The 26,573-nt window shown below is 36.3% G+C and overlaps 1 protein-coding gene across 1 annotated transcript in view; it reads right to left on the bottom strand.

Annotated features, from left to right (window-relative positions):
• OTOG (otogelin) overlaps nucleotides 1–26,573 on the bottom strand; it is a gene marked incomplete at both ends in the record, with an annotated part of 109,987 nt that overhangs the window by 65,571 nt on the left and 17,843 nt on the right. Inside the window, 15 exons of the mRNA XM_081946019.1 lie at nucleotides 4,053–4,203; nucleotides 4,510–4,550; nucleotides 6,413–6,487; nucleotides 7,245–7,410; nucleotides 8,472–8,684; nucleotides 10,085–10,209; nucleotides 12,479–12,656; nucleotides 13,453–13,585; nucleotides 17,199–17,344; nucleotides 18,496–18,542; nucleotides 20,672–20,780; nucleotides 21,497–21,622; nucleotides 22,743–22,852; nucleotides 24,057–24,163; nucleotides 25,303–25,436. Coding sequence (XP_081802145.1) covers nucleotides 4,053–4,203; nucleotides 4,510–4,550; nucleotides 6,413–6,487; nucleotides 7,245–7,410; nucleotides 8,472–8,684; nucleotides 10,085–10,209; nucleotides 12,479–12,656; nucleotides 13,453–13,585; nucleotides 17,199–17,344; nucleotides 18,496–18,542; nucleotides 20,672–20,780; nucleotides 21,497–21,622; nucleotides 22,743–22,852; nucleotides 24,057–24,163; nucleotides 25,303–25,436 — 1,861 coding nt within the window. The remainder of the gene's footprint in view (nucleotides 1–4,052; nucleotides 4,204–4,509; nucleotides 4,551–6,412; nucleotides 6,488–7,244; nucleotides 7,411–8,471; nucleotides 8,685–10,084; nucleotides 10,210–12,478; nucleotides 12,657–13,452; nucleotides 13,586–17,198; nucleotides 17,345–18,495; nucleotides 18,543–20,671; nucleotides 20,781–21,496; nucleotides 21,623–22,742; nucleotides 22,853–24,056; nucleotides 24,164–25,302; nucleotides 25,437–26,573) is intronic.

The raw sequence follows: 26,573 nt of genomic DNA, 5'->3' as shown, positions 1-26,573 counted from the left end.
ATTTTGAAGCTGGTACTTGATCAGCAATACCGAAGCAATAAATACATCTTGCACTGCTTTGTATTTAATTAAACATTTTCAAGAAAAAATAAGACATAGTGAGTCTTTCTCTTAATTTTAATTCATATTCCTCCTCCACAAAAAAAATCTGAAGAGAGATCTATATTATATATATATAATATATCAAATCCAAGAGGCAAAGGGAAAGGATACAACATTTTGGCATGACTATTCTTTTCAATCAATTTTTTCAGATACATACATAGAATTTCTTTAGCTGTATTTATAGAAGTTACCTTTTATGAACTTAACATGAAAAAACAAAGCCTTTAACATAGCTGTTTTATTAAAGTAATTTTCTACTTTCTCCAAATCTTCTGAAAGAAAAAAAATCAGTAACAACATCATAGTTTTTCTTACCTTTTAACATTAGGGCCTTATTTAAAAGTTAGTAAGACAGCCCTCCCACCTTTTTTAAACTACAAAATTCCCACTGGTTTAAACTACCAACAAAAGAGGTCGTATTCAGAAACAAAGAGCATCACTTTAGCCAGGCAAGACAAAAGTGCAAGTTTTATCTCTGAAATATAATCCTACATAAAACAAGTGCTAACAGCTTTCTCTTTTGAAAAGCCAGGCAGACAGATTGATTGCAAGGATCTAAGAATTCATAAAAAAAGAAGATGCCATTCAGATGACAAATGAGTTCTTTTTACTATGAATGGCTATTATTCACAAATGTCAAAGTTTGATGTACAATTTACAGATAAAATTAAATGAAGGCTACTACTTATAGATACTAGAATTTGACCAATATACTATTCAATTTTACAGTCACCTTAATCAGGTGCCTTAGCATAAGATTTAAACAATAACCATAGCCTGGCACCCTTCCTCCACCCAATGATAAATGCACTTAATTGCTGTTCATTTTAAAGAGTTATGAAATCCTAGAGGGGGAAAAAACACCTATATTTATTACAATGGCTATTTTCACTGTTCTAAAGAAACTTTTATAGATTACAATTACTATTTCATGTGTTTGGTTCTTGAGCTTCAGAAGTACAGACTCTAAGATGAAGAATAAAGATTTCATTACAAATTATTTAGAAAAATCCCACCTTTGTTGAGTTCTAGTATATGAAGACATAACCACCAAACGTAGCATGCCTATTATACTTTTTCTGCTAATGTTACATTGAACACAATCTATAAATTTAAGATTTCCTACTTGAAATACTGCATGGATTAAAAAAAAAACATTTCATTTTATAATAAATACTCCAGGCTATTTTAATGTTATATTTCTAATATGTGTGCATGATTTTGAATTATACTATTTTGGAACTGCTGCCTTATTTAATAAAGAATACACCAAACATTATTCATTATTTCACTCCAACAATAACCTAAGAGGACTCTCAAAAAACATGGCTTCAAGATTAAATTCCTTATATGCAATTATTCCCCTAATTCTCTCTGGCCATTGATAAGAGACATTCTTGGATTCCATTAAAATTATTTTTGTATGTGTGTTTGTGGGTAAATTAGAAAGTGATGATTTTTGCCTTTTCTTTTTTTAGCAAATGTTCCAGGAATTTATTTAAGCTTCTTACAAGTTATTTGATCTGTTATGCCATCTGTTCCAGAAGATATTTTAAACTGAGGGCAAGAAGAACATTTAGAGCAGAACAGGCATACATAGAGATTGCCACAGAGGATTCAATATTTCATTTTCAAATGAGTACAAGTGATGATTGCAATATTCAGAATTGAGAGCGGAGAGAGGAACTTGAGATATCCTCTATCCTCAGTTATCTTAAATTTTGATTGTGCTGAAGTTTACCACAATGCTTTACTACGTAGCAGATGAAATTGCTGTCCTTTCTACCCCTTGTGGACTTTAAGGCAAGGGGTTTTCAAACTTGGCAACCTTAAGACTTCTGGACATTAACTCCCAGAAGTTAAAGAACCAGGAATCCTGAAAACATAGTTTAACGGGTATTTTTCTGTTTTATCCAACTATGACATAGATGTGATTTCTAAGAAGAAGCAAGATTCATTGGGAAGCTACCACAGATAGAAAAACAAATGATGACCAAACATTAATGTTGTCATAAAATTCAGTGCTAATCATTACCGGAAATAGCAGCTCAAGGAAGTGAAAGGAACATGTCTGGCACCTTAGCAGGATAAAACTGTGTTGTGGCCCAGCAGGATCCGTTGGAGCTGCTGAAGGACTCAGATAGCGACGAACCCCATGAGTCAGCTATGGAAGAGATGGAGAACCCTGGGCAGGGTTCAGACTCAGAGCAGGGACCAGAGAGGCTGGTTAGCCCCTAGGAGGCGCATGAGGCATGGAGCAGTGGGGAAGATCAAAGGGAGTTTGTCCCTGACGCCCGGCAGAGAAGGGTGGAGAAACGAAGGCAACAACAGCTCTGGAGACAAGCTCCTAAGAGATAATCAAGCCCAGTTGGTTGTGGCTTGGCCCCTCCCAAGAGAGTATATAAGAAGAGATTTTGGGAGTCTTTTTGCAGGACACAACCATTCGTGACAATCTGGAGAAGCTCTTGTCTGTATCTGTTGGAGTCTGGGTTGCTGCCAATGTCTTGCCTGTGAGTCGTGTTTGGGCTTTCAGCCAACAGGATTATAATTACTGTAAATAAAGAGTGGCAAACAGCTAAGCCTGTGTCGGCGTTCATTACCGGATGGAGGGGGGCCAGAACAAAACTGTATATATTATTTTAATGAGTTTTTATTTTTAAACACAGACTGAACTTTAAATATAGATATTGACACTCATGGAATACCATAACTAATTGGAAGTCATGCAAAGCACAAAGTATATACTTCCTTCTGAGAGCTGGAGTTGGCCTATATTATGAGGCCTTACAGGATGCAGCCCCAGATACAAAATGTTTACTGAATTTGTGAATGTGTGAAAACCAATCTCTCTGTGCAGGGCTTGTAGATAACAAACACATGTTCTCTTCTCCCTTCTTTAGAACTACTACAAAGGTAGAAATTTCAGAACTTAAAATCATAATTTTCCAGCTAACTACTTTTAACTTTTAACTACTTTTAAAATAGAACTCTGTGTATGAAGTAGAAAAACATAAAAGCTTAACAACTTAACAATGTCCCAATATTAATGGGAAGGAAAAATCTTGCTTTAAAGAGATAGACATTGAAACTCAAAGGATGTGAAGGAATAAATATAAGTATTGTAGATAGATATTTGTGCTGCTTAAACTTTTGATTTGCTTGTATTGCCTTATGCTGTGGAGTCTATAACAATTCAACATGGCCAACTTGCAGAGGTGGGTTCCTACCTCTTCTGGTTCAGCCGAGTAGGTAGTAACTCAGCCTGCCACATCCTCGAACTGGTTTTATCGGCAGTGCCATAGGCGCTACCATCTTGTTTTTTGCTTCTGCGCAGATGCAGAAGTTTTTTTGCTACTGTGCATGAGTGCATAGCGTGCATCAAGCGCGTGCACACCCAAAGTGCATCCCTGAATGAACCAGCAGTAGCAGAAGCCGGAAGCCACCTCTGCCAACTTGCCTTGGCTAACTCACTACAGCCAACTCACCATGGTCAATTCACCACAGGACAATTTGCTGCAGGACAAGAGTTACAGTAATATCAAAGAAACAATGGAATAGAATCATTAAAGAGAGGGACAGAATGAAATGTGAATGATAAAAATTGCATATTTTTTATTTATTTTAAATAATTAAAGTTGGCCTTGCCAAGTTCTCATGCAGTGAGTTGGCTGTGGTGAGTTGGCCATGGCAAGTTGGCCATAGCAAGTTGGCTGCAGCAAGTAGTCCCATTCTATGTGCTGTGTTGCCTCAAAATAAGAAAGGTGAGTAAGAGAGCAAAACTGCTCCTTAGTTCTGGAGCTGAACATGTTCATTAAAGGTTTTCAATTATTTAAAAGGAAATGAGGAATCATAAATGAAATTGTATGCACTAAGTGCTGATGGAAGTAGAAGCTATGTTGCATGATAAAAAAATAGACTAAATATTATCTGCATGTTTCTTTACTTACCCAGTGGGACACATGCATCCAGAAAAACAAGGAAGTTGTGCAGACATAGTAATATTTAGCAGTTGATTTTCACAGGTTCTCTCCCTGCCAAGTTCCATAGTTGGTGAATTGCTGCAGTTAACATAGATTTGCTCTTCAGGGCAATTGTGATCTAGAAAAATACAACATAGATAATGTCATAGTCAATTTTCTATATTCTATAAATTTCTTTAATACAGAGGCCTAGCAGTAACATATTTTAAAGGGATTGCACAACTTTATAGCGATGGAGTATATGGCTACTACCTGTATCATTAATATATTTCTCACCAAAATCCTAAACTGGTTTGGTCACAATAGTACTTTGTAAATTATTCCTGGTCCAGTCTTGTATATAGATCACACGCAAGTATGCTAGGAGACTACGGTTTGGAGAAAAGTGATCTGGGTTAAATTTGTTTTTGTTTACTTTACATACCAGTGTTGTCTTCACAGTCCATCATCCCATTTCTGCAGTGGCTGTGGAAAAATGATAATAAATAAATAAAAACAAAAACATTTTTTTTAAAGTTGGAAATTTAACCCTATGTCTCTTGGAACAAACAAAAAATCATGTGGTTTTCACAAATAACTTTTAGAACCGTTCTTGTGCTAGAAATTATAGATTACACTAGACATTTTTTTAAAAAAGTTGGTGATTATGATAACTTCAAACTGACCACAAATATAATTTGCATAATTACTGTATCATGTAGGAATCTTGAGAAATATGAAATTTGCTTTTAATGACTAAAGTGTATTTAATCATATGTTTCCAACACAATGCTTGAGTTCAACAAGATCAAAAGTGTTTTTCTCCTGATTTTCATTTGTACTCAGTGTCTGATAAATCTTATTGTAGTGACACCCAGAGTCATTTGGTTGAGTTGGGCAGTCATGGAAACTAAATTAATTAATTAATTAATAAAAATACATTAAAATGAATTAAAATAAATACATTAAAATAAAATAAAATAAAATAATAAAATAAGATAAGATAAATAAATGAAAATAAATAAATAAATATCCTGGTGAAAACTTTCACCATATTTATAACTGACTGCATCTAGTTTTTTGGGAAAGAAGTCCCAAGTGTGAATGCAGAAATGAATCTTCAGTGACATATTGCACTTCATGGTCTTGTATGTGATAAGAAGTTTGTCAATCAGCTAAATGTAGTTTGGTACTCTGTAGTTGCCAAGAAAATTCTCTACACCTTTGAATGCTTTCCAAATGATTTGTCTGGCCTCACTAACAGATCTTTGAATCACTTGTCACTGATGATATATCAATCCGTGGACCAACAAAAATGCCTTCCTTAATCTCAGCATCAATTATTTTTGGAAACCTCTATCTAAAATAATGAAAACCTTTACTTTCCTTACTCATAGCTTTCACAATTTTTTTCAGCACTCCGAATTTTATGTAAAGCCAAGACAAAAATAGTTTTGCAAGACCAACAAGTAATTCATGTACCATTTTTTGGTTGTGGAATCAAATTCTTTTTAATGTAATGTAATGTAACCATGTGACCCTCTTGCATGGTTGTCCTATTCACATATGTAACAACAGTACTCCAAGGAGCAGAATCATTACTTTTAGAGCTCCACAGATATTCAAGTTGTACTTAGTGTACTGGATGTGCTTCAGCAACATTCCATGTTTTCGTATGTTTCTTTCAAATGTGTAGCACAGCCAATGAAAGGTGCCCTGGTGCCATCATGTAAAAATAGATTTCTATAAATGTATGTGATAGGTTAAATTGCCAGTTGTTTTTGTGATTAGCAGGCAAATATCTATAAGATATATCCAAAAGTGTTCAGGAAAGAAAATCTTTATTGTCCAATGTTATGTGTTAGAATAGAAGGTAAGATCTAAACATAAAGTGGATATCCTGAATGAACAAGATTTCTGAAAAAAGATTTCTGATATTTGAATCATGGCAGCACAATCAATAATAAAAGGAAATTACAAAAAGCATTTGAGGAGGTAAAGAAGGAAGTGGCTGGGTTGCAAAGACATCCTCTGCTTTCATCCTATCTCAGACTCCTGCTACTAGTCATCGCTTCCACCTCATGATGAGAAATGGGGGCGGGGGGGAGAAGAATCTTTGCCTTTGGCAACATGATGCCTCATGTAAATCCCTTCTTTCTTTAAAAAAAAGAAGAAGAAATCACAGAAAAAGGTTTCTGAAGAAAATTCAGCATCCAACCATATCCTGAGGAGATGGCAGTTAAGAAATATGATAAATAAATAAATGAATAAAACCAATCCAGTCAGTGGAAAATTAAGACATATGTAAACTTTGATTGGAAACTATCTGAAATATGAGAGTAACTTACCACTTTCCAAAAGATGTGATTATATTTTCTCCAGGGGGATAGTCAATACCATGAAAATAGCAAGGGCATTCATTTCTATAGAAAATGAAAGTAAGAACTGAATATTGATATACAATTTATATGGCTGGAAATATTAACTGTTATAAAGAAAACAAAGCATTCCAAGGAAGCATTGTGTATTGGAGTGCTTTCCTAGCAAGTAAATCCTAAGTATGGTCCAGTAAGATGGGTTACAGATATACAAATGATAGCACATAGGTGCCATATGTATTTTTATTTTTTAAATGCTATTTTTAAAAAAGAGTGCAAACATTGTTCTTCCTATAAGAAATTATAATAAAATTAGCTTTACATACGCCAGATAAAAAGGATACAATCACCTCAGACTTAATCAAATGAAGTAAAGCTTAACTGCAGCATCCTGTTTGGAAAAATCAATCAATATGTTTGCTATTTTTCCTATCTGCAAAAATGATTTACTAGCTAATAAAAATCATGTTATGCCGTCATAAAATAAATTATATTTGGGGAACATTTCATTAGAATTCTAGAAAAAAATTGACTCCTGAGATAAATATAATTATGGCCAAACTCTACTGATGCTGCTTGAAGTGGAAAGCAAGAAGAGTGAAGGACCCATCTCCAACTTGGCACAGTGCGGGGTGTGGAATCATTACTCTCTCTTGGGCCCACAATTGCTTTCTGTCCAATAGAAATAGAAATTTGTTTTTCAGGTTCATTTATGTGAAAGCTTGAAGATTTTTTTCCACTAATCGCTTAGTTCTGAAAGCATGCAGTTATAAAGAAATAATATCAACATAATTCAACGTACTGTGGCACACATCTGTCAGTTTTGATGTTTAGATACATTCCAGAGGGGCAGGTGCAGCCTTCGACACAGTCACAATCGCATGCCTCTGGCACGGAGAATGCTCGGCAGCTTCTACCACAGGTTGATACACAAGTACTGTATTCCTTTGTATCTTCACATGAAAGGGCTGCTCAAATGAGGAGAAGAAAACTTCTCATGTTACAAGCCAAATGCACACGCATTCACTAGTAAGATGCTGTTACTAAATATTATGTAGGCTTATTCGGAAGGTAGAGCTAGCAAATTTAGGTAAAGCCCAGGACTTTCGCATAAGAAACTGTTTCATTAGCAATAAATTATGAACCAAGTTCTTCATGGTTTATTACATTCAACATTCAGTGTAGATTTGAATTATTTTCTTATTTATTTTCCTCCTAGTTTTGGGGATGAGTCCTGAACACTTGTTTAGAATTTACAGGTTGATTTCTGCATAGCTCTCATCTCAAAATGGCAAGAAATCTTGCATATATTTTCAGCAATTATGTTCAATAATTGTTTGACAAAAGAAGGGCAAGTTCAGATCTCAGAACAGCCGGATTCAGGAATGTTTCATGATGAAACATTTGGCCAGAATTTAATCTGGGTTTGACAGCCACTTGCGGCCCTGAGAACTTAGCTTTCCCAGTCCTGCCATCATAAAAAGTCACTTCCAATGCAGAGGCTTTTTCACATTTTAGGAGCACATGATAAAACATCTGGCATTTACACAAGTCCTGTACAACACATCCAATCACTTTACAGATGAAGGAAGCCTTCATCTTCCTTGCACTCCATGTTTGCCATACTGTCATGTAATCGATGTAAAAAAGACAGGGGAAAGAAATATTTAACTGCAAGAATTCATGGAAGAGTTCTAGCATAATTTTTTACTGATGCCCAAAGTTATATGTAAACAAGCAAAGAAATTATGTTCAGGTCAGAAGTGAGTTCCAAATCCCGGCAGTACCGGTTTGCTCATGCGCATGCGTACGCTTGCGCACAACGCTTCTGCACATACGCAGTAGAGTCTGTGTGGATGGGCGGAGCCTCCCGCTGCCACTACTACCGGTTTGCCCAAACCGGGACAAACTGGGAACAACCCACCTCTGGTTCAGATATTTCACCACTTCACAGGTTTTAACTTTGTCATGACATTCAGTCACGGTGCCAAGAACAGTTGTTAAATTTGAATATTGAAAAACAACTTACCACATTCTGGGACACTATTCCGGAAATTGATCTCCACTCCAAATCTGTGGCACAGGTGGGCATAATGGGAGAGAGCGGAACACATACAGATCTGCCCACATTTGCAGGTGTCTCTTCTACACTGTTCAAAATAGGGGAGAGGACTCAGATAGGTATAGCATGGGGCAAAGAGTTCTTTGGTAATGATGCTGCAAGCTTCTGTTGCATAAGCAGCTGTCAAAGTAATAAATAGAAATAGCCAGGTTTTAGTGCGGGATCCTTTAATTTAAAAGAATTACAAAGTCTTTTTTATCCTGGGGAACAAAAATGTCTGTTTCAGCTTCTCTGATAACTAACACCATCACTGGTGGAACTTGTGGATGTAAATTGTGCTGAATTTTTTCAAACACTTGAATTGCAATCACCATAAATATTTTCTCCTTCTGTTCTTCATACAGCTCATTCTTCATTTATAGTTAGAGCACTGTGGGAATAATACAGCACTAGACATATTGCAGAGGTACAGTATAAGCTACAGTAACTCCATCAGATGATTATTTATAAGGAATGCTGAGAATTCTATTTGAGCAATATCTAAAGAGCTGCAAGTTCCCCTTACATTAGGATGACCTGCTTCAACAATTAATCAATGAATGACTGAATTTACTATTATTTCACATAAAAATACTAATACTATTGCAATGCAAATAGTATTACAAAAAAAAGGTAACCTCTAAAGCTCTATTGTTTTGCAGGAGCTACAACAAGGACACATTTTACTCAGGTACCTACCTAATCAGTGCAATGAGTTTTCTAATTATTATTTATATTGTCAAAAACAGTACTTTTTAATGATTTGGGGCTATTTAGAATTCATTTATCTAGCTTAGCCATAGAAGGAAATAAACTATTCAAAGCCTGAATTACAACAAACACCGAATGCAACAGAAATTAATTGTAATTGCAATTGTAACTTTTAAAGAAATATCCATAGTGCTGCATAGAGCATCATAAGCAGAGCATTATAAACATTACCATCTTGTTCTTATAAGGATATTGTGTTAACATATATATTTGAGCATGGGTTATCTTAGATATCTTATATTAGATATATTTGGGCCTGGGTTATCTTAGGGACACGGTGGCTCAGTGGCTAGGAGGCTGAGCTTTTCAATCAGAAAGGTTGGCAGTTCAGCGGTTCGAATCCCCAGCGCCATGTAACCGAGTGAGCTCCCGTTACTTGTCCCAGCTTCTGCCAACCTAGCAGTTCGAAAGCATGTAAAAATGCATGTAGAAAAAATAGGAACCATCTTTGGTGGGAAGGTAACAGCGTTCCGTGCGCCTTCGGCATTTAGTCATGCCGGCCACATGACCATGGAGACATCTTTGGACAGTGCTGGCTCTTCAGCTTTGAAATGGAGATGAGCACCCTCCCCTTAGAATTAGGAACAACAAGCATATATGTGTGAAGGGAACCTTTACATTTACCTTATCTTAGATATTTTCCTATCGTGTGTAATGGAGTTTAAGGTTTAAGTGCCTGCATACAAACATCACAGCTTCAGCATTTCAAAATAAATCCTAAAGATTAAACATTTTATCATTGTCTCAATTTCTTTTTCATTCATGCTCACCTGCTTGTAAATGAACATCACAAGGATCTATTGATGAACTGTCATACCCAGGACTACAGGATGATGATGTTTTCCAGGAATTTCCAAAAAGCTGAGGTGTAGTTTCTGGCACTCCAACTGGAGATCTTTTTTATTGATTTTTAGCAAATGATTGGTTTTGAAAATAAGCAGTAACATCAATTAAAAACACATACTTCAATTATTGGATGCATACAGTGATATTAATAGAGTTGACAATTGTGTGGTCCCGGTATCAAGAATCTATAAATCTCCTTATTATAAAACATTATATAATGTTTTATATTTTAAAAGTACACCCCTACAAAAATACTACTGGGCAGAAAAAGAAAAAACATTGTGACAAGTTAAACAATGTATCGGCATTTAGTTTGTGTGCCAAAATATTTCATTTTATAAAAAGTTAGGCAATCAATTATAACTAAGCGTGACGTTTCTAAATTTAAATCGAAGGAATTGAAAAATACTAATGTAGCCATTGCTCTAAACAAGTGTTTCTCAACTTTGGCGGCTTTAAGATGCATGGACAGAATTCTCCATGCAGGATGGGGATTACTCAAAGTTGAAGTCTATGCATCTTAAAAGTTTGTAAGGTTGAGAAACTCCACTCAAAACTATTTAGAACAAGTTTTTCAAACTATGTTCCACACAGAATCCTAGCATTAGAATTCTATGAAAACTTGATGAGGTTCTGTTAGAGAAAAAAATCATTCAACTACAGCCAATTTGCTGTCACCAGAGTTCTGTCTCTTAATCAGGAGTTGAGAGATTTTTTGGAGGGGGGGTGACTAACAAGTTCTGTTACCGGAACATTTAAAACTCTGGATCAGGGGGTTATCAAAACAAAAAACAACCCTGTATTTGATGAAGAGGTGAATCAAATATTTAGAAATACTGCTTATTACCTCTTTGCATATGAACATTTGTCTAAATATTTAGAATTAAGAGAAAAAAGCCACATGTAGGATTCTTCTTTATTGCAACAGGCTGCATGATAAACTCCAGATTTGCCAAATTATTGCTGACAATAGCAAAGTATAATTAAGTAATGCCTGCCACCTTACCTGCAAAACAATTATTAACTATGTTCCAGTATACCTACTGATAGCATATAAAATATGCTCTATACTTTGCTTTAATTTAGCAATACTGTATATCTCCTATTCAGTGCCCATAGCATTATGACAGTGGGATTAAAAGAAATTAATACTAGAAATGGAGAATATTTAGAGCATTAGAGAAAACATGCCAGAGAATCATCTTTTTCTAAGCAACTGAGCTTTGTGAGACACAAGATGATGATGATGATGATGATGATGATGATGATGATGATGATGATGATGATGATGTTGTTGTTGTTGTTGTTATTATTATTTACTTTATTCATTAAACATGAAACTCAGCCAACTGAACATTCAAAAATGCATTACAAATACCATTGACTGGTGCTAATGGTTGATACAGTTTGCTGCCAGCATCCTAGGTATCAACCAAGTACCTTCTTAAAATATAAGATGTTCCAAGTAGCGCAGTTTTTTGCAGTTCCGCTGTTGTTATTGCAGGAAGCTGCAATTTGTTGATGTATCTTATAAAATTTTTGGTCATGGTGCCAAGTGCCCCGATGACAATGGATAATAATAATAATAATAATAATAATAATAATAATAATAATAATAATAATAATAATAATAATAATAATAATAATAATAATAATAATAATACATGAATAAAAATGTTAAAGCCAGTCTAAACATCTGGCTGTTTGTTCAATGGGCCATAACAATAATGAAGATGCTAAAGTGCTCTGGGACTTTAGAATTCAAACAGACAAGCACCTGCCACATAATACAGGCCAACAAAGTCTTGTTTTATGGCACACCAGATGTAACTGTGGCTGAAAGAAGGACATGTGGGGATAGTAGAAAACAAAGAATTGGAGAAGATCACAAAATATCAAGATCTGAAAATAAAAATTGAAAGATTATGGCATAAACCATAATTTTGGCAAGACACCCAGGATGCCAATAATCACTATGCTAATCACAGTGGTTATTGGCACATTGGGTACTGTGCTAACAAATCTTGAATAGAACTTGCAAAATCTGTGCACGTACAAAATTTCCATCTGCCAATTACGAAAGATGATACTGCTTGGATCTGCAATAGTTTGTCAGATAGTATGTCCAGCACCATTTTACCTTTCTTGTCGCCCAAGACCACCACCCAGAATCACTTCAACTAAGTGCCTTACAAATGTGACTATTTCTTTTCTTCTAATAATGAACTTGTTCGATATTTTTCTACCTATTGAAAAACCGCAGTGAGTAAAAACCTTTTTTTAGTATTTATGAAAATGTATTTCTAGAATGTACATACAAAAAATCATCCTGAGTATTTCCATTGAAAGTTCCACAGAGGCCAATAGTGTCATCTTTCCATTGAGCATCAGCTTCAAGATAGAGTCTTAAACCTTTCCAGTCATAAAGTATTTGCAATCCAATGTATGATTTAATTTGTAAAAATACAGAGGAAAGTTTCCTAATTTCAAAGGAATCTAAAAGACATAAATAGAAGATATGTCAATAGTAACCTCAAATACTGTTGAAAAGCTCATTTTATTTTACCATTTGCTTAAAGCTTGTTAGAGATGGATCTCCATAGACTCCACACTCCAGAAAGTTCACTCCAATTCAAATTTACACAGACTCTAAGTTCATTTCCAAGTTGATGGCATTGATTGTTCATAATAATGATGGCCTTAAACCTAAACCTTGGATGCCTCTTCAAATATTTTGCATACTTTTTTATGATGAAGGGATGGAATCAATACTGACTTTACAGTATTTATGTTGAAGCTATATAGAACATTTCCAAAAATAATTCTTTTTACACAAACTCCTTCAGATTTGAGCTGGAGCCACTTCCTCCACCAATAAAAAATAAAATATTCCATTTACTGTTCTTAGCTGGGATACAAACAAGGGAATATAATATAGATGACATAAAATGAATTATCATAACACTTGCAAATAAGGCCATGTATGGATAAGCTGAATCCATTTGGGGTGATGAATTTTGGAACCGAAAATTCTCAGCTTATTCTCAGCAATGTATTTTTCTATCTGAATGATGGTCTATCATTGACTTATTCTGCTGCAATATATTGGTCAATTTTTTTCACTTCTCATCCCTGATACTGGCCAAATAGAAAATTTGAATAGATTAAAAAAAATAGAAGTGATCTAAACTGCACCAAACAGAGGACCATGAAACCTAGCAAACAACATATAAGTAAAATCATAACGTCCATATTTGCAATATTATTTTTATAACAATTTGTTCCAACTTACCATCAATATATGGTAGATTAACTTTATATTGATCATGTACCAAAACATCTCCTAAATGGGTCAGAGTTACTTGCCTCCTAAAATCTTGACTGAAAATAAGACTGATCGATTGGATACAAGTTCCATCATGATTCTAGAAAGATGATGAAAACAATGACTTAAAATAAAATGGAATTCATAATAGATCAAGGTTTAAATGTAATAATTCTCATTGGAAAAAAAATGTAAATGAATATGAGGTGAATTATGACCTCACAGATATTTGCGGCTTCACTTTATTTATTTAATTCAATTTTGATACTGCTCGACAGTGACTCAAAGTGGCTCACAATGTAAAAAACAAAACATGAACACAATATACTACATGGCATTTACAGTAAGTTAAATAAGTACAGTAAAATAAATTACATGATGGAAAATCCAGACATTTGCCACCAAAACCTATGAAGCATTTGTCAAACACACCTAACAAGTGGTACCCTCCATCCATCCATCCATCCTACCCCAAGGTTTGGGAAACAACCAAGTCTTTAAGGCAGGGGTGTCCAAACTTGGCAACTTTAAGACTTGTGGACTTCAACTCCCAGAATAGCCAGCTGGCTGGGGAATTCTGGGAGTTGAAGTCCACAAGTCTTAAAGTTGCCAAGTTTGGACACCCCTGCTTTAAGGACTTCTGCAATGTCTTCTGGCTATCCCCCAGGAAGGATCTTATTCTAGAAGGCAGAGGAGTGCTTCCTGTGTCCCAAAAGATGTCATTATTTAATCGAAGGGACCCAGAGCATATCCACCCTGTCCCCTTATAATGGTTGGCAAAAATACAGGTAGTCCTCAGCTTACAACAGTTCATTTAGTGACTGTTCGAAGTTATAACAGCTTGTATAAAGTGACTTGTAACCATTTTTCACACTTATGACCGTTGCAGCATCCCCATGGTCACATGATTAAAATTCAGACTGACTCATAGTTCTGCCATTTGCAGTGTCCCAGGGTCACGTGATCCCCTTTTGCGACTTTCTAATAGGTAAAGACAAGGAAAGCCAGATTCACTAAACAACCGTGTTACTAAGTCAAAAACTGCAGTGATTCACTTAGCAACTGTGGCAAGGAAGGTCGTAAAATGGGGCAAAATTCACTCAACCAATGTCTCACTTAGCAACAAATGTTTGGGGCTCAACTAAGGTGTAAGTCACGTTTTACATGAATGGGAAACAGGCATCTCCTTAGACAACTGGCTTTATAGATAATAAACAGCATTAGAACCACATTAAGGAAAAAAAAACCTGTCAATCAATACAGTTCTTGAAGCAAAAGTGGTTCTGGGCAGGCCAAGGCAAACCCACCACTGCTCGTTCTGCTACATTCTACACCAGTTGAAGCTGCTGAGTAGTCTTCAAGGCATTGCCATGCAAAACACATTCCAATAGCTGAACCATGAGGCGACAAGATTGTGAGTTAATGTTTTGAAAGCTGCCTGATCCACGAAGAAGTGCAACTAGTACGTCAGATGGTACTGCACTACTATAGTCCACTTGACCACAGCTGCCACCTCTTCTTTGGACAGGACCTAGGGGTCTAGGACAGTGGCTCTCAAGCTTCCCAATGCTGTGACCCTTTAATACAGTTCCTCATGTTGTGGTGACCCCCAACCATAAAGCTCCTAAGACCATCGAAAATATGTGTTTTCCTATGGTCTTAGGCGACCTCTGTGAAAGGGTCGTTCGACCTCCAAAGGGGTCCCGACCCACAGGTTGAGAACCACTGGTCTAGGAAGACCCTTAGATTCCACATTACTCCTGAATGGGAAGTGCAAACCTAGAATAAGGCCTGCATCCCTGGTGTAAGAAAGGCCAGTCAGAGGAGTCATAGGCCACCAGAAAATTCTCTCCTTAATAAACATGGGAATCTGATATCAGTGTTATACTTAGTTATAAAGGTTGCTATCATCTCAAAGTAATGTTTGAGATCAAAACAAGCCATGAATGTAATATGGACTGTAGCACTACTGAGAACTATGAAGTACTTTCTAGATGTAAATACCTTAACTATAAAATAATTCTAGCCATGTTAACCAATAAAACACAAAATGCTTCACTTCCTTTTTTCCCCTCAGGTTTAGAAAAGTTATGAAATTTGTACATCCAAACTTGCTTTTTAGATTTCCTGGCAATGTACTTTTACAAATTAATTTAATTTCAAAAAAACGTTTTAGCCCCAAAACTCTATGAAAGGATTGGAATCATTTTGAGTCCTCTTTTTCAAGCAACAATCTCTAGTTGAAATCATGCTGTTATTAAGTTTTTTTAAGGTATCATTTTTCGTAAATAACTTGAAGCCAAATATTTGAAATTACAGCTTGTTTTAGCTTTCACAATTCAGCATGTTGAATTGCTATTGTAAAAACTCCTTTTTCCAAGAATAATTTAAGCTACCTCAGGTAATTACTACCTTCAGATCTTATCATTCCATTTTTATATCTTTTTGGTCAACTAGTTAGAAAGTGGTGATTGACATGCTTCACTGGAAGATAGTCTGCTTTATTACATATCCTCAATCTGAAATGCACAGTCAAATGATGAAAGGAAACCACTGTAGACCCAAATAGTTTTATCTGGAAATCACATGACAACACATAAAACTGTTCAATAAAAAGTGGAAACTAAGAAACCAGTTGAACATCAAGGAGCAGCACAATATGATTAAACCATCCACCTCAGGCAAATAAGAGAAGCTAAATGAAAACCAATACTATCGAAACCTAACAAGAAGAAAGCTGTGTTGTTTCATTTTTAGAAGTGAAGATAATTTCACTTGTTTTATTTTGAGGAACAGGCTTGACATTTCAAAGGTTTAAAGTGGGAAGGAGAAATGGATTCTACCACACCATTGTGCTGCTGGTTCTGTACGAATAAACACAGTACAAATTTTCTCGTTCGCCTGACAATAAGGAATTTCTCAGGGCTATATTTTAAACCCCACCCCCCAGTCCGTGAATCAGCATTGGACCAAGGCATGCTGGAAACCAGGCCACACAATCAAACCCCATCTGCAGTGAAACCATGCCCCCTCTGGTCCGCAGAAGAACCTCTCTTCATGGAATGACCTAGGTGCCCAAAAGGTTGGGGGCCGCTGCTTTAAAGCATTTCTATTGCATGGGGAGGGGATCCATATTACCTATTATTATACTGTTTTTCTTCTTCATAGGCCACTTCCAGGTACTATGATCTATGGCAGCTGCTGTTAGTATTGCTATTCTCTTACACAGCGAGGGCTTGCTCATTATGGTTTTTCCCCATTTCACTCTGCATCTTTTTTTCTTCATAGGTGAACTCTCAGCTGAGTTTGTTTCAGACATGTGTTTTGCACTCCTTTATTATTTGAGTTATTTATCGAATTCTTATGCCACTCATCTTGTGAGCAGATCTGCAACCTGGCAACATAATCAGCAGCTACAGTAAAACTCCTTTAAATACCTGCCTCTACTTGCTCACTCCTGCCTTCCAGGCTAAGAAGGGTAAATAGTATTTATTTTCCCCCCTAGAAAGTGATGTTTGGTAGAAAGTGAATCAAAGTCATTAAAATCCACCACTTCTCTCTTTAATTTGTCCTGCATTAAATCCATACGACACCTCATGCCTTTAGAATGGAATTCAAAGATCAGCGTTCAATCAGAAAGCAGCAAGAGATGTATTTCTCAGAAAGGTGACTTAATTTTTAAGCTATCAGCATGCTTGCTTTTATCAGCTCACCTGTCCACAAGGAGCATTTTGTAGAGTCACAGCAAATTTGTCAGAGACACGACTTTTTGCCAAGATATACTGGCAGGGTGCTTGAAAAGTAAACTTGCGCCCATCAAATGTCATGAAGTGAATATCTCCTGAAACTGAACACTGAGCTGGCAACAAAGAATTAAAAAAAAAAGATTTTTTTTTTCCAATATGCTACAAGAACGTTTTGTGATGTTGTATTTGATATTAAATGCTGAATGATATCAAGACAACCATACAAGTATTGCAAAGATAAATAAAACAACAGTCTTGCTTATGCTACAATCATTTCATCTTTTTTAAAATGATTATTTCCTTAAGAACCTGTTTCAGCACACATTTGAGGAGATCTCATCCTCCCTCACCTGGCCCAAGAAACAAACATGTAAAAAAAGAAATTGTCTATCCCTATTTATTAAATGAGTAAAATAAATCTTAAGGAACCAGTTTGATATAGTGATGAACGCATGAGGCTAGAAATGAGAAGGAGGCTATGAGTTCTAATTCTCCCTTAGGCACAAAGGCAGCTTGGTGGCTTTAGGCCAGTCACTCTCTCTCAGCCCTAGGAAGGAGGCAATGGCAAACCATCTTTGAAAAACCTTCTCAAGAAAACTGCAGGGGCTTGTCCAAACAATCTCAGATGATCTATTGAAAGAATACATACATGCATACATGTTATTTTTTGCTGAAAATCTGTGTGGGAGACATTCACAGTTTACTATTTAGTCTGTGTGAAACATATCTCTGCCTAGATTTTTAATAGAGTGGTTGGATCTTCTTTTAGGGGAATGATCTAAGCCCATTCCTTGCCAGTTTTCCAGAACTGAAGGGATTTTTTAAAATCCAGAGCACAATTATGGCACCAAGTGAAAGCTCATAGAAGTTGAAGGGACAGAATATGACCTATATTTGAAAAATGAAGCATTAAGAAATAATGCACAAAGAAAAGGTTGAATAGGTTTAAAAAGACTTGTTGGTTTGTTTTTAAGTTGGAAGATCTGATCATGGACATTTCTATATCATTGGGCTCTGCATATTCTTACTGAGCAATGTAATGAATGGTACATGGTACATAAAATGAATGGAAATTGAGTGGAGCTAAACTGCAGACTTAGGCATGATGTTCATAAGTAGATAGCTACAGCTTATAAAAAACAGGCAGTCAGAAACAAATACTAATTTACAATAATAGGGGGACAGCGGAGAAAATCTGCAAAAATGTTACCACTAATATTCCAAGCTAGAAAGGTTTATATGAATGATCGAAAAACTGATGTACCTGGACAGGTAAGATTAGTGCAAATCCATTTTCCTCCAAAACATGTACTGAAAGAAAAAAGATTTGAGACTTGAGAAAGTAGCCAATGTATAACACTAAACTATATACTGAAATCCTCATATACAGAACTATGTACAGAGTTGAGCCATAAAAAGTCAGAAACTAAAGCTGAACCAGGATTTTTGGTAGAGTTTATGCTATAAATCTCAGGAAACAATTTACACTAGGGAAATACTAATGGAAATAAATAGATCTTTTCATATTCACCAAATATATTGTGGTATCTATGGATTCCTTGTTTGCAATCCTATTAAAGGAGGAAGTTACACATGCTTGGGACAAGAACAAGAATGAATTTCTTTTGTCACAAAGTGTTCAAAATAAAGCATATTACATCATAGATATGTTAAATTTTTTTTACAAAATGAGAGATAAAGTTTCTTTCAAAGACTACTCTTCAAGTGTGCAATCTAGGCATCAAACTCAATAACAATATAAATAACAAATCATGATATTTGGATAAATATATAGATATTAGAAAAATACAATTTTAAATTCATCCATATAGAACACAATTATTTCTAACATAATCTGCCCAGCAATCTTGAACATTTCCACAGCAGATCTTACAGTCTGCAAAAACTTGCTTTGTATGTTGCTTTGTACTGGTAATTTTGTGTAGTTATATTATTAAAAATTAAAAAGCAACCCATAGAATTACCCAATTTTTAGCTGAGACAATTGGTGGGATTACCAATCTTGTTCCTGGTTATGAAGAACTCTTGTGTTTTTTTTCTATACTCAGAGATGTGGCTGCTTCTCTTCTGTTCATAATAATAAATTCAACAACTTTCTCTTGGATGAAAGAAAATATCCAAATGACCCTATGCTTTAAGATACATTCTTAGTATGTATCTGTATAAACGTACTAAGGATCTTGATTGCTATCAAATTCAAAAACTTTCTTGAAAGGAGAATGTACAACTTAGTGAACTTCATATGTTGCTATACAGAGGATTGATTCCAAGTGCTATCATTCCAAAAGTGGAGGCATTCCATTTTGGCTTCTTAAAATACTGTATTTTTCAGAGTATAAGACACACCAAGATTTTGAAGAGGCAAATTAAAAAGAAGTGTTTGTACTCTGTAGACCTCCCCAAAACGGCCCATTTTTCACAAAAACAGGCCTGTTTTTGTCAAAAAAAAGGGCACGCATAGCCTTTAGGAGGCTTCCAGAGTGCTCCTGGGGACTGGGGGGCAAAAATGAGCAAAAAACAGCCCATTGTTTGCTAATTTCTGCCCTCCCCAGCCCCCAGGAGCACTCTGGAAGCCTCCGAAAGGCTATGCATGACCATTTTTGCAAAGGGGGCAGGTTTCAGGAGGCCAAAAATGCTGTATTCAGTGTATAAGACGCAACCAGATTTTCACCCTTTTTTGAGGGGAAAAAAGTGTGTCTTATACTCCGAAAAATACGGTACTTTTGGGGGGGGGGGGGTAAGGAACCAATTGAGCAAATGGAAGCACAATACAGGAAAGTTACCCTAAGGTGCTATAGTGAAAAGCATCCCTGGTTTTGTTATATAAGGTAAGGTAAAGGTAAAGTTTCCCCTCACACATATGTGCTAGTTGTTCCTGACTCTAGGGGCAGTGCACATCTCCCTTTCCAAGCCAAAGAGCCAGTGCTATCCGAAGACGTCTCTGTGGTCATGGGGCCAGCATAACTAAATGCCGAAGGTGCAAGGAACACGGTTACCTTTCCACCAAAGATGGTCCCTATTTTTCTACTTGCATTTTTACGTGCTTTCGAACTGCTAGGTTGGCAGAAGCTGGGACAAGTAACGGGAGCTCACTCCATTACGCAGCATTCGGGATTTGACCTGCTGAACTGCCGACCTTTCTGATCGACAAGCTCAGTGTCTTAGCCTTTCTTTGTTATATAACATGTTATAAATGTTACTTTCAAGGTTTTCCCAAAGAGAATAATTTTTTCAGAGTCAGGATAAGCTAAAATGTCCAATGCTCTGGAATTCTGCTAAATGTTTATGGGAGGAAACTCCCTTACCTTGGAAATGTAATTTACAAACCATACGACTTTAACAACTATTTGTCTAAACGTAATGTATTTTGTTGTATGAAGGTAGTAAAACATGGATAAAAGTTTCAGGAAATTATTTACCAGTTATTGCATTCCTCTTGAACAACTGCACCAGTTCTGTGGATAGTTCCGTGGTAATCACAAGGGCAGTCAATTGGCCTCACACATAATCTATCTTCATAAATAAGGCCTAGGTATATTCAATAGTAGGCAGAAAATTATCAAGTCCTGTGATTGGCAACAACATATTTTTGACTGCATAGTATTTTTAAAAAATCCCTTCACAATGAACCATATTATTATTTAGAACTAAGGTTCTGCAAAATGTTTTAAATATGAACAATTTCGAATTTGAAAGCCCTCATTTAAGTGTAAAATGTACTGTTTCAAATGCAAAAAAAAAAAAAGTTTTTTAGGCCGCAAAACTGTTTTGCTTGATAGGGAAGTTTTGAGATTTAAAAAGTCATATATTTTTTTAAGTAAAACATTGGTTTTAAGTTTGAAGCACTTTGAAAATTATTATATTCTGGTTTCTCTTCAGATCATATAAAATGATTAAAACAACCTGATTCACATTTAGAAGAGGACATTTCAGATTCAAAACTATCCAAACCTGAAATGTTTTATGCTGCAAGTTACTACTTATTCCTATCATAAAGAACAAGTGTAAAAATACGTTACAAACAAATAAGACTCTAACAATATTCAGATTCAGAGAGGAAAATGCAATTTGAAACACACCAGGGCATTATTCCTAGAATTCCCTTAGGTTGATTTCATCTATCCCTATAACAATTTGCAATTTCACTAACAACATTAACCTGGGTGGCAAGCTCTCAAAATATAGCTATTTAGTCATTCTAGTGTAGATTTGCAAGAATGCCACCCATGAAATAGCCATATTACCATCTGGGCAATAGCATCCATCAACACAGGGAAGTTCACTGTCAACACAGTGAGTTTTTTGGCGACAGGAAAATGGGCAACAGTCAATGCATTCATTGTAGACAAGATGCTCCTCGCATTTAACAACTGCAAAAATAGAAGACATGGGGGATGTTACCTGATTTATGCAATTGTTTCAGTTTCATTTAAGAAAAGAGTTCTGTTCAAAGGTTTATGCCTCTATAAATCCATTAGAGCTTTAAAGTCTCTTGAGATTTTTAAAAAAACATTGAATGCTTTTTTGGTTTTTAAAATGATATGTTATTTTCCTTTTCCATCCCTGCAACCAATCACAGATGAAGATTTTATTTCATATCTAAAATGCTTTCCAAAGCTACAGCTGAACCAATCATAAAATCATTTGCTTAACATTTGAAACAATGCCTACAAGATACTACAGACTTGTGCAAAAATAAGTCCCTAAGAATTTTCTTTTCTCACTGCCCTCATTTTGGTGCACAGCACACAGTAGTTGTATCTTCCTTCTATGTGCCTCCTATAATCCCATAGTTTAAATTATTTGTTATCTTAAAGTCTGGATGTAGGATTGCTGAATGGAAGCTCACAAGAAGCTCACTTCCCCAGAATGCCTTGTTCACTGCTTCTGGGCAGGTGATATGATGGGAAGGAATAGATAAGATATATATGATATATAAACACTTCATCAGAACCTTGATTTCCTACTTTTTTGGGGAATGAAAATCATTCAATTCTGAGTGGCTCAAGAATATTTTATCTTTTCCAAGGTCAGTAAAATGAAGACCTGGATTGTTGTGGGGGGGGGGCAATATGCTGACTCTTTGAACTGCTTAGAGAGGGTTGTAAAGTACTGTAAAGGAGTATATAAGTCTAAGTACTATTACTATTATCAGACAGGATCAATGTTAAATGCTCTTATTCCTACCTTGATATTTATTATGAAATATTGTATAAAGTTTCTGATCTAGTATACAAATTTTATTTATTTCTCTATTACCAATACATGCAGAAATGTGGTTCTCAATGGTTTTGTATGTTACTAATTTATCTAATCATTACCATTCTCTGTTAGTAAATGTAGCAATTTAAAAGTCAGGATTTAAATATTATAAACTTAGTAAAAGCTGAACTGATTAAGAATATGAAAACAAATTGCCGGGGGTGGGTGGGAGAGAAAAACATAGGAAACTACAGCCTGGGAAATATTCTGAAAACCTTCAATGCCTACCACATTGCTCAAAATGAGCCCGCCACTCATGGAGTGGTTTTCCTGCTTGAGCACAAGTCCTTGCGTATTCGGTTAATGCACGACACCAAGTGGTATTATCAATGCCTGACCTTAAAAACATTAAAATTAACATAACATTACTATCTCTATTTTCATACAAGAGCAGTATGGTAATATTAATAATTTATTAACAATCCAGAGATATTATTGATAGTATGCATTATTTTAATATTATTTTGAGCATTGCACAAAATGAAAACAATATATTATAAAAGCAGTGTTGTAGTGTTTTGGGAAAGGTATTCAGAATAATTCACAACACCTAAATTTAGATAAAGTGGCTTTAAAAGTAAAGATAAAGGTTTCCTCTATCCAGTCATGTCCGACATTAGGCCAGTGCTCATCTCCGTTTCTTAGCCAAAGGAGCCAGTGTTATCCAAGGACCCTTTCTGTGGTCATATGACCAGCATGACTATACACCAAGGTTCACAGAACACTGTTATCTTCCCACCAAAGTGGTACCTATTTATCTACTCGTATTTACATGCTTATGAACTGCTAGGTTGGCAGGAGCTAAAGCAAGTAACAGGAGCTCACCCCATCACATGTTTCTCGCATCTCGAACCCAAGCTGACAAGCTCAACATCTTAACTGCTGAGCCACAGCCCCCCTCATTGGCTTTAAAAAAATAAAATTAAAATAGATTAATCTAAATTCACAGTTCAAAATGGCACACTAAACAGCAGGTAACTTAAAACAGAAATTTCAGATCTGGTCTGAAGTAAAACTTAGAGACAGAGGTGTGAGTAACAGCTACTTCTGGAAGCTCAAGCTCATTATTATAGAAATAAACCATGATTTAATATTAAATCATGGTTTATTAAATATTTATTGTACGCCGCCCCGAGTCCCTTCGTGGAGAGGGAGCGGCTAACAAGTCTAATAAATAAAAAATAAATAAAATAATACATCAGAATGTAAGATAACAAGAATTCAAAATACATAAATTGTATCAATTTGTTCCATTTTCACTCAATTCTATGAGAATGAACAAATGAATACCACTCTACAACAATTGAAAAAGAACCAGGTGGGAATTAAATACTTGGCCAAAATGAATCCTGCTATGTATACATACTATGTCATCTTGAACATGTTAGAACTTGCTTCTAGAGATCATGATGATGTGTGAAATATGAATAGTATAAGAACTGGAGATAATAATATAATAAATAGACCCATGTACATTCATGAATTTTTGGGGATCTTAGCTACCCACTCCTAACTCTGGACTTCAAAAAATGGTTTACTTACATGCATAAATCATTTGTGCAACTGGCCATGAAAGGGAATGGGCTCACAAATTCATGGCATTCTTTAAAGGGGAACCAGAGCAATACACTGCATAATGTGTAAGTCCTCTGAAAAGAGAGAGAGAAAAAGATGAGAAATGTTGTTTTAAACCGTACCAAAATAAAAAACAGAAAAGCAATTCAGGAAGTTCAGACTGCCCCGGGAGCTGCAGTTTTAAGGAGGAATTACTGAGTCTGTCATATGTTCTTCTGTAACGGTCTGGTTTGGTACAGCAACCAAACAGGACAGGTACTGATTCCAAAGGACAGTCAAGACCACCGAATGAACAATTGCAATAGCCTGCCTTCTACATTGCTTGAGCCAGAAAGAGGGCTGAGAAAATATCTATAGACCCATCACATCCTGGACATAAAATGTTTCAACTCCTCCCCTCGAGACAGCACCACAGGGCACTGCATGCCAAAACTAGTAGACATTTTTTTCCATCATGCCATCCAGGGGTGGGATTCAGCCGGTTCAGACCGGTTCAGGCAAACCGGATATTAATTTTAATCAGGTTTGTCGAACTGGTAGTTGAAGGGACTGGCTGATCCCGCCCACCATACCCCGCCCCTCCCAGGAGTCTCCATTCAGCCCATTTTGGATGCCAGGTAAGTGCAGGGTCTGCACGGAGGCTCTGGCAGAGTGAAATTGGGCCTACCAGAAGTACTGGAAGTCTGGAAACAGGCCCATTTTTGGCCTCCAGAGGCCCTTCAAAGCCCAGGTAGGCGGTTTTCATCTTCCTAGAGGCTCGAGGAAAGCCTCCAGAGCCTGGGGAGGGTGAAAACGCTTTCCCCCCCCCCCATGGTGCAGGAAGCCAACTAGGCAACACCCCCATGGCCACGCCACCCAGCAACCAGGCAGAGAACAAATTGCTAATTTTTTTCAATCCCAACCCAATGCCATCAATCTACTGAACATTGTCTAAAACCTGGGTCTTCTTTGTCACAATCCAATAATCACTTCACCATACTTCACTGATTGCTCCTATGACACTTTCAGCATTTATAAAGTCTTCTAGACCACAGGGTTTCTCAACACTAAATCAACTATGAATACAAAGATACATACATACAAACATACATAAATACATACATGTCAGTATTGCAGACTTATATAATAAAAGAGCAATAATTATGACTGAATACACCCAAAAGTTTCACATTTAGAACTAAATCTTAGTTTGAGTGATGTGTTGAATACCTACCTGCAAAAATGCATCAGTTCGAGTCAAACAGGGTGGTTCATAGCTAAACGATGTGCCCCAGGAACGGATGTTCTCCTGGGGAGGATTTTCTCTCCAGCTTTCCACAAATTCTTCAATGTCTTCTGTATTTTTTCCTAGGGGGCAGAAATACACAAATGCATTGCATAAAAGCCACAAGATTGCTTTATCATGATTGTTTTCTTTCACAATTTCCATCTAACTGCCCAAGTAATGTTAAATTAGTTCTAATTAGTTCTGAAATGGAGTTAATCTTCATCCATTAACACCCTGCTTTCTAATGGAGTCATTGTACATATACTAATCAGGTACAGTGAAACCAGTTCAAATGCTTTCACTGCTATTGATAGAATTCTGTAACATACACTGGAAATCTTCACTGGGAATCATGCTGGCTTTATGATGTTTTTGTAAGAATTTTTTTAAAAAATTCTACTCTAGAGATTTTCTGCAGCACTGTGTGGGATCTAACAATCATGGGATGAGTCTCTAAACAACAAAGCAGTTAAACATAAACACATAGAAAATGCATAATGTAGGACACACCGTACTAATTATGATCCCATAACATAAGCAATCTGCCTGTACAGGCTCTAGAGAACGGGAGCACAATAATTTTTCTGCATATTCTTTGGAAGGAAATTGTTTTGAGCATATTAGAATGTTTCATGATTTTTCTCTCTTATTTGACTGATTACAAGAGCCCTACTTCCATATAATGAAATCTGTATTTATGACCCCAAAATAGGAGATCAGGCTATTAAATTCAAAAATTATATTGCTATTATAATATTGCCTTTACTTAACTCCTAAACTACATTAAAAATAATTTAGTTCTAATGTTCCTGTGTCTTAAATATTCCATGCATATAAAACTAGAACAATCTTATAGTGTTGGCAAACCTTTTCAGCACTCAGTGCTGAAATGGGAGCATGCGCATGCCAGGGAGCGCCAAAAACCAGAATAGAAGCTCCCTGGCACACATGCGCACTCCATGAAGCTGAGCTTCTGGTTTCCGACATGCACATCGGTTACCTGGTCTTCTGTTTTTTGGCACACATGCACATGTGAATACCAGCTGGCCAGTGCACATGCGTCTGCCAGAAACCAGAAGCTCACCTTCCCAACACGCACGTGATCCTACACGTGTGAAGACCAGCTGTCTGGCACGCATGTGTGCGCCGGAACCCAGAAGAGCAATGGGTGATGGCTGGCATGCCTGGAGAGATAGCTTTGTGTGCCATTTCTGGCA

This window comes from Natrix helvetica (assembly GCF_964273705.1).
Source record: "Natrix helvetica genome assembly, chromosome: 1".
In the NCBI taxonomy this organism is placed as follows: Eukaryota; Metazoa; Chordata; class Lepidosauria; order Squamata; family Natricidae; genus Natrix; species Natrix helvetica.
Note: the sequence above shows the minus strand (reverse complement) of the source record. Positions and strands in the feature narration are given on the sequence as shown.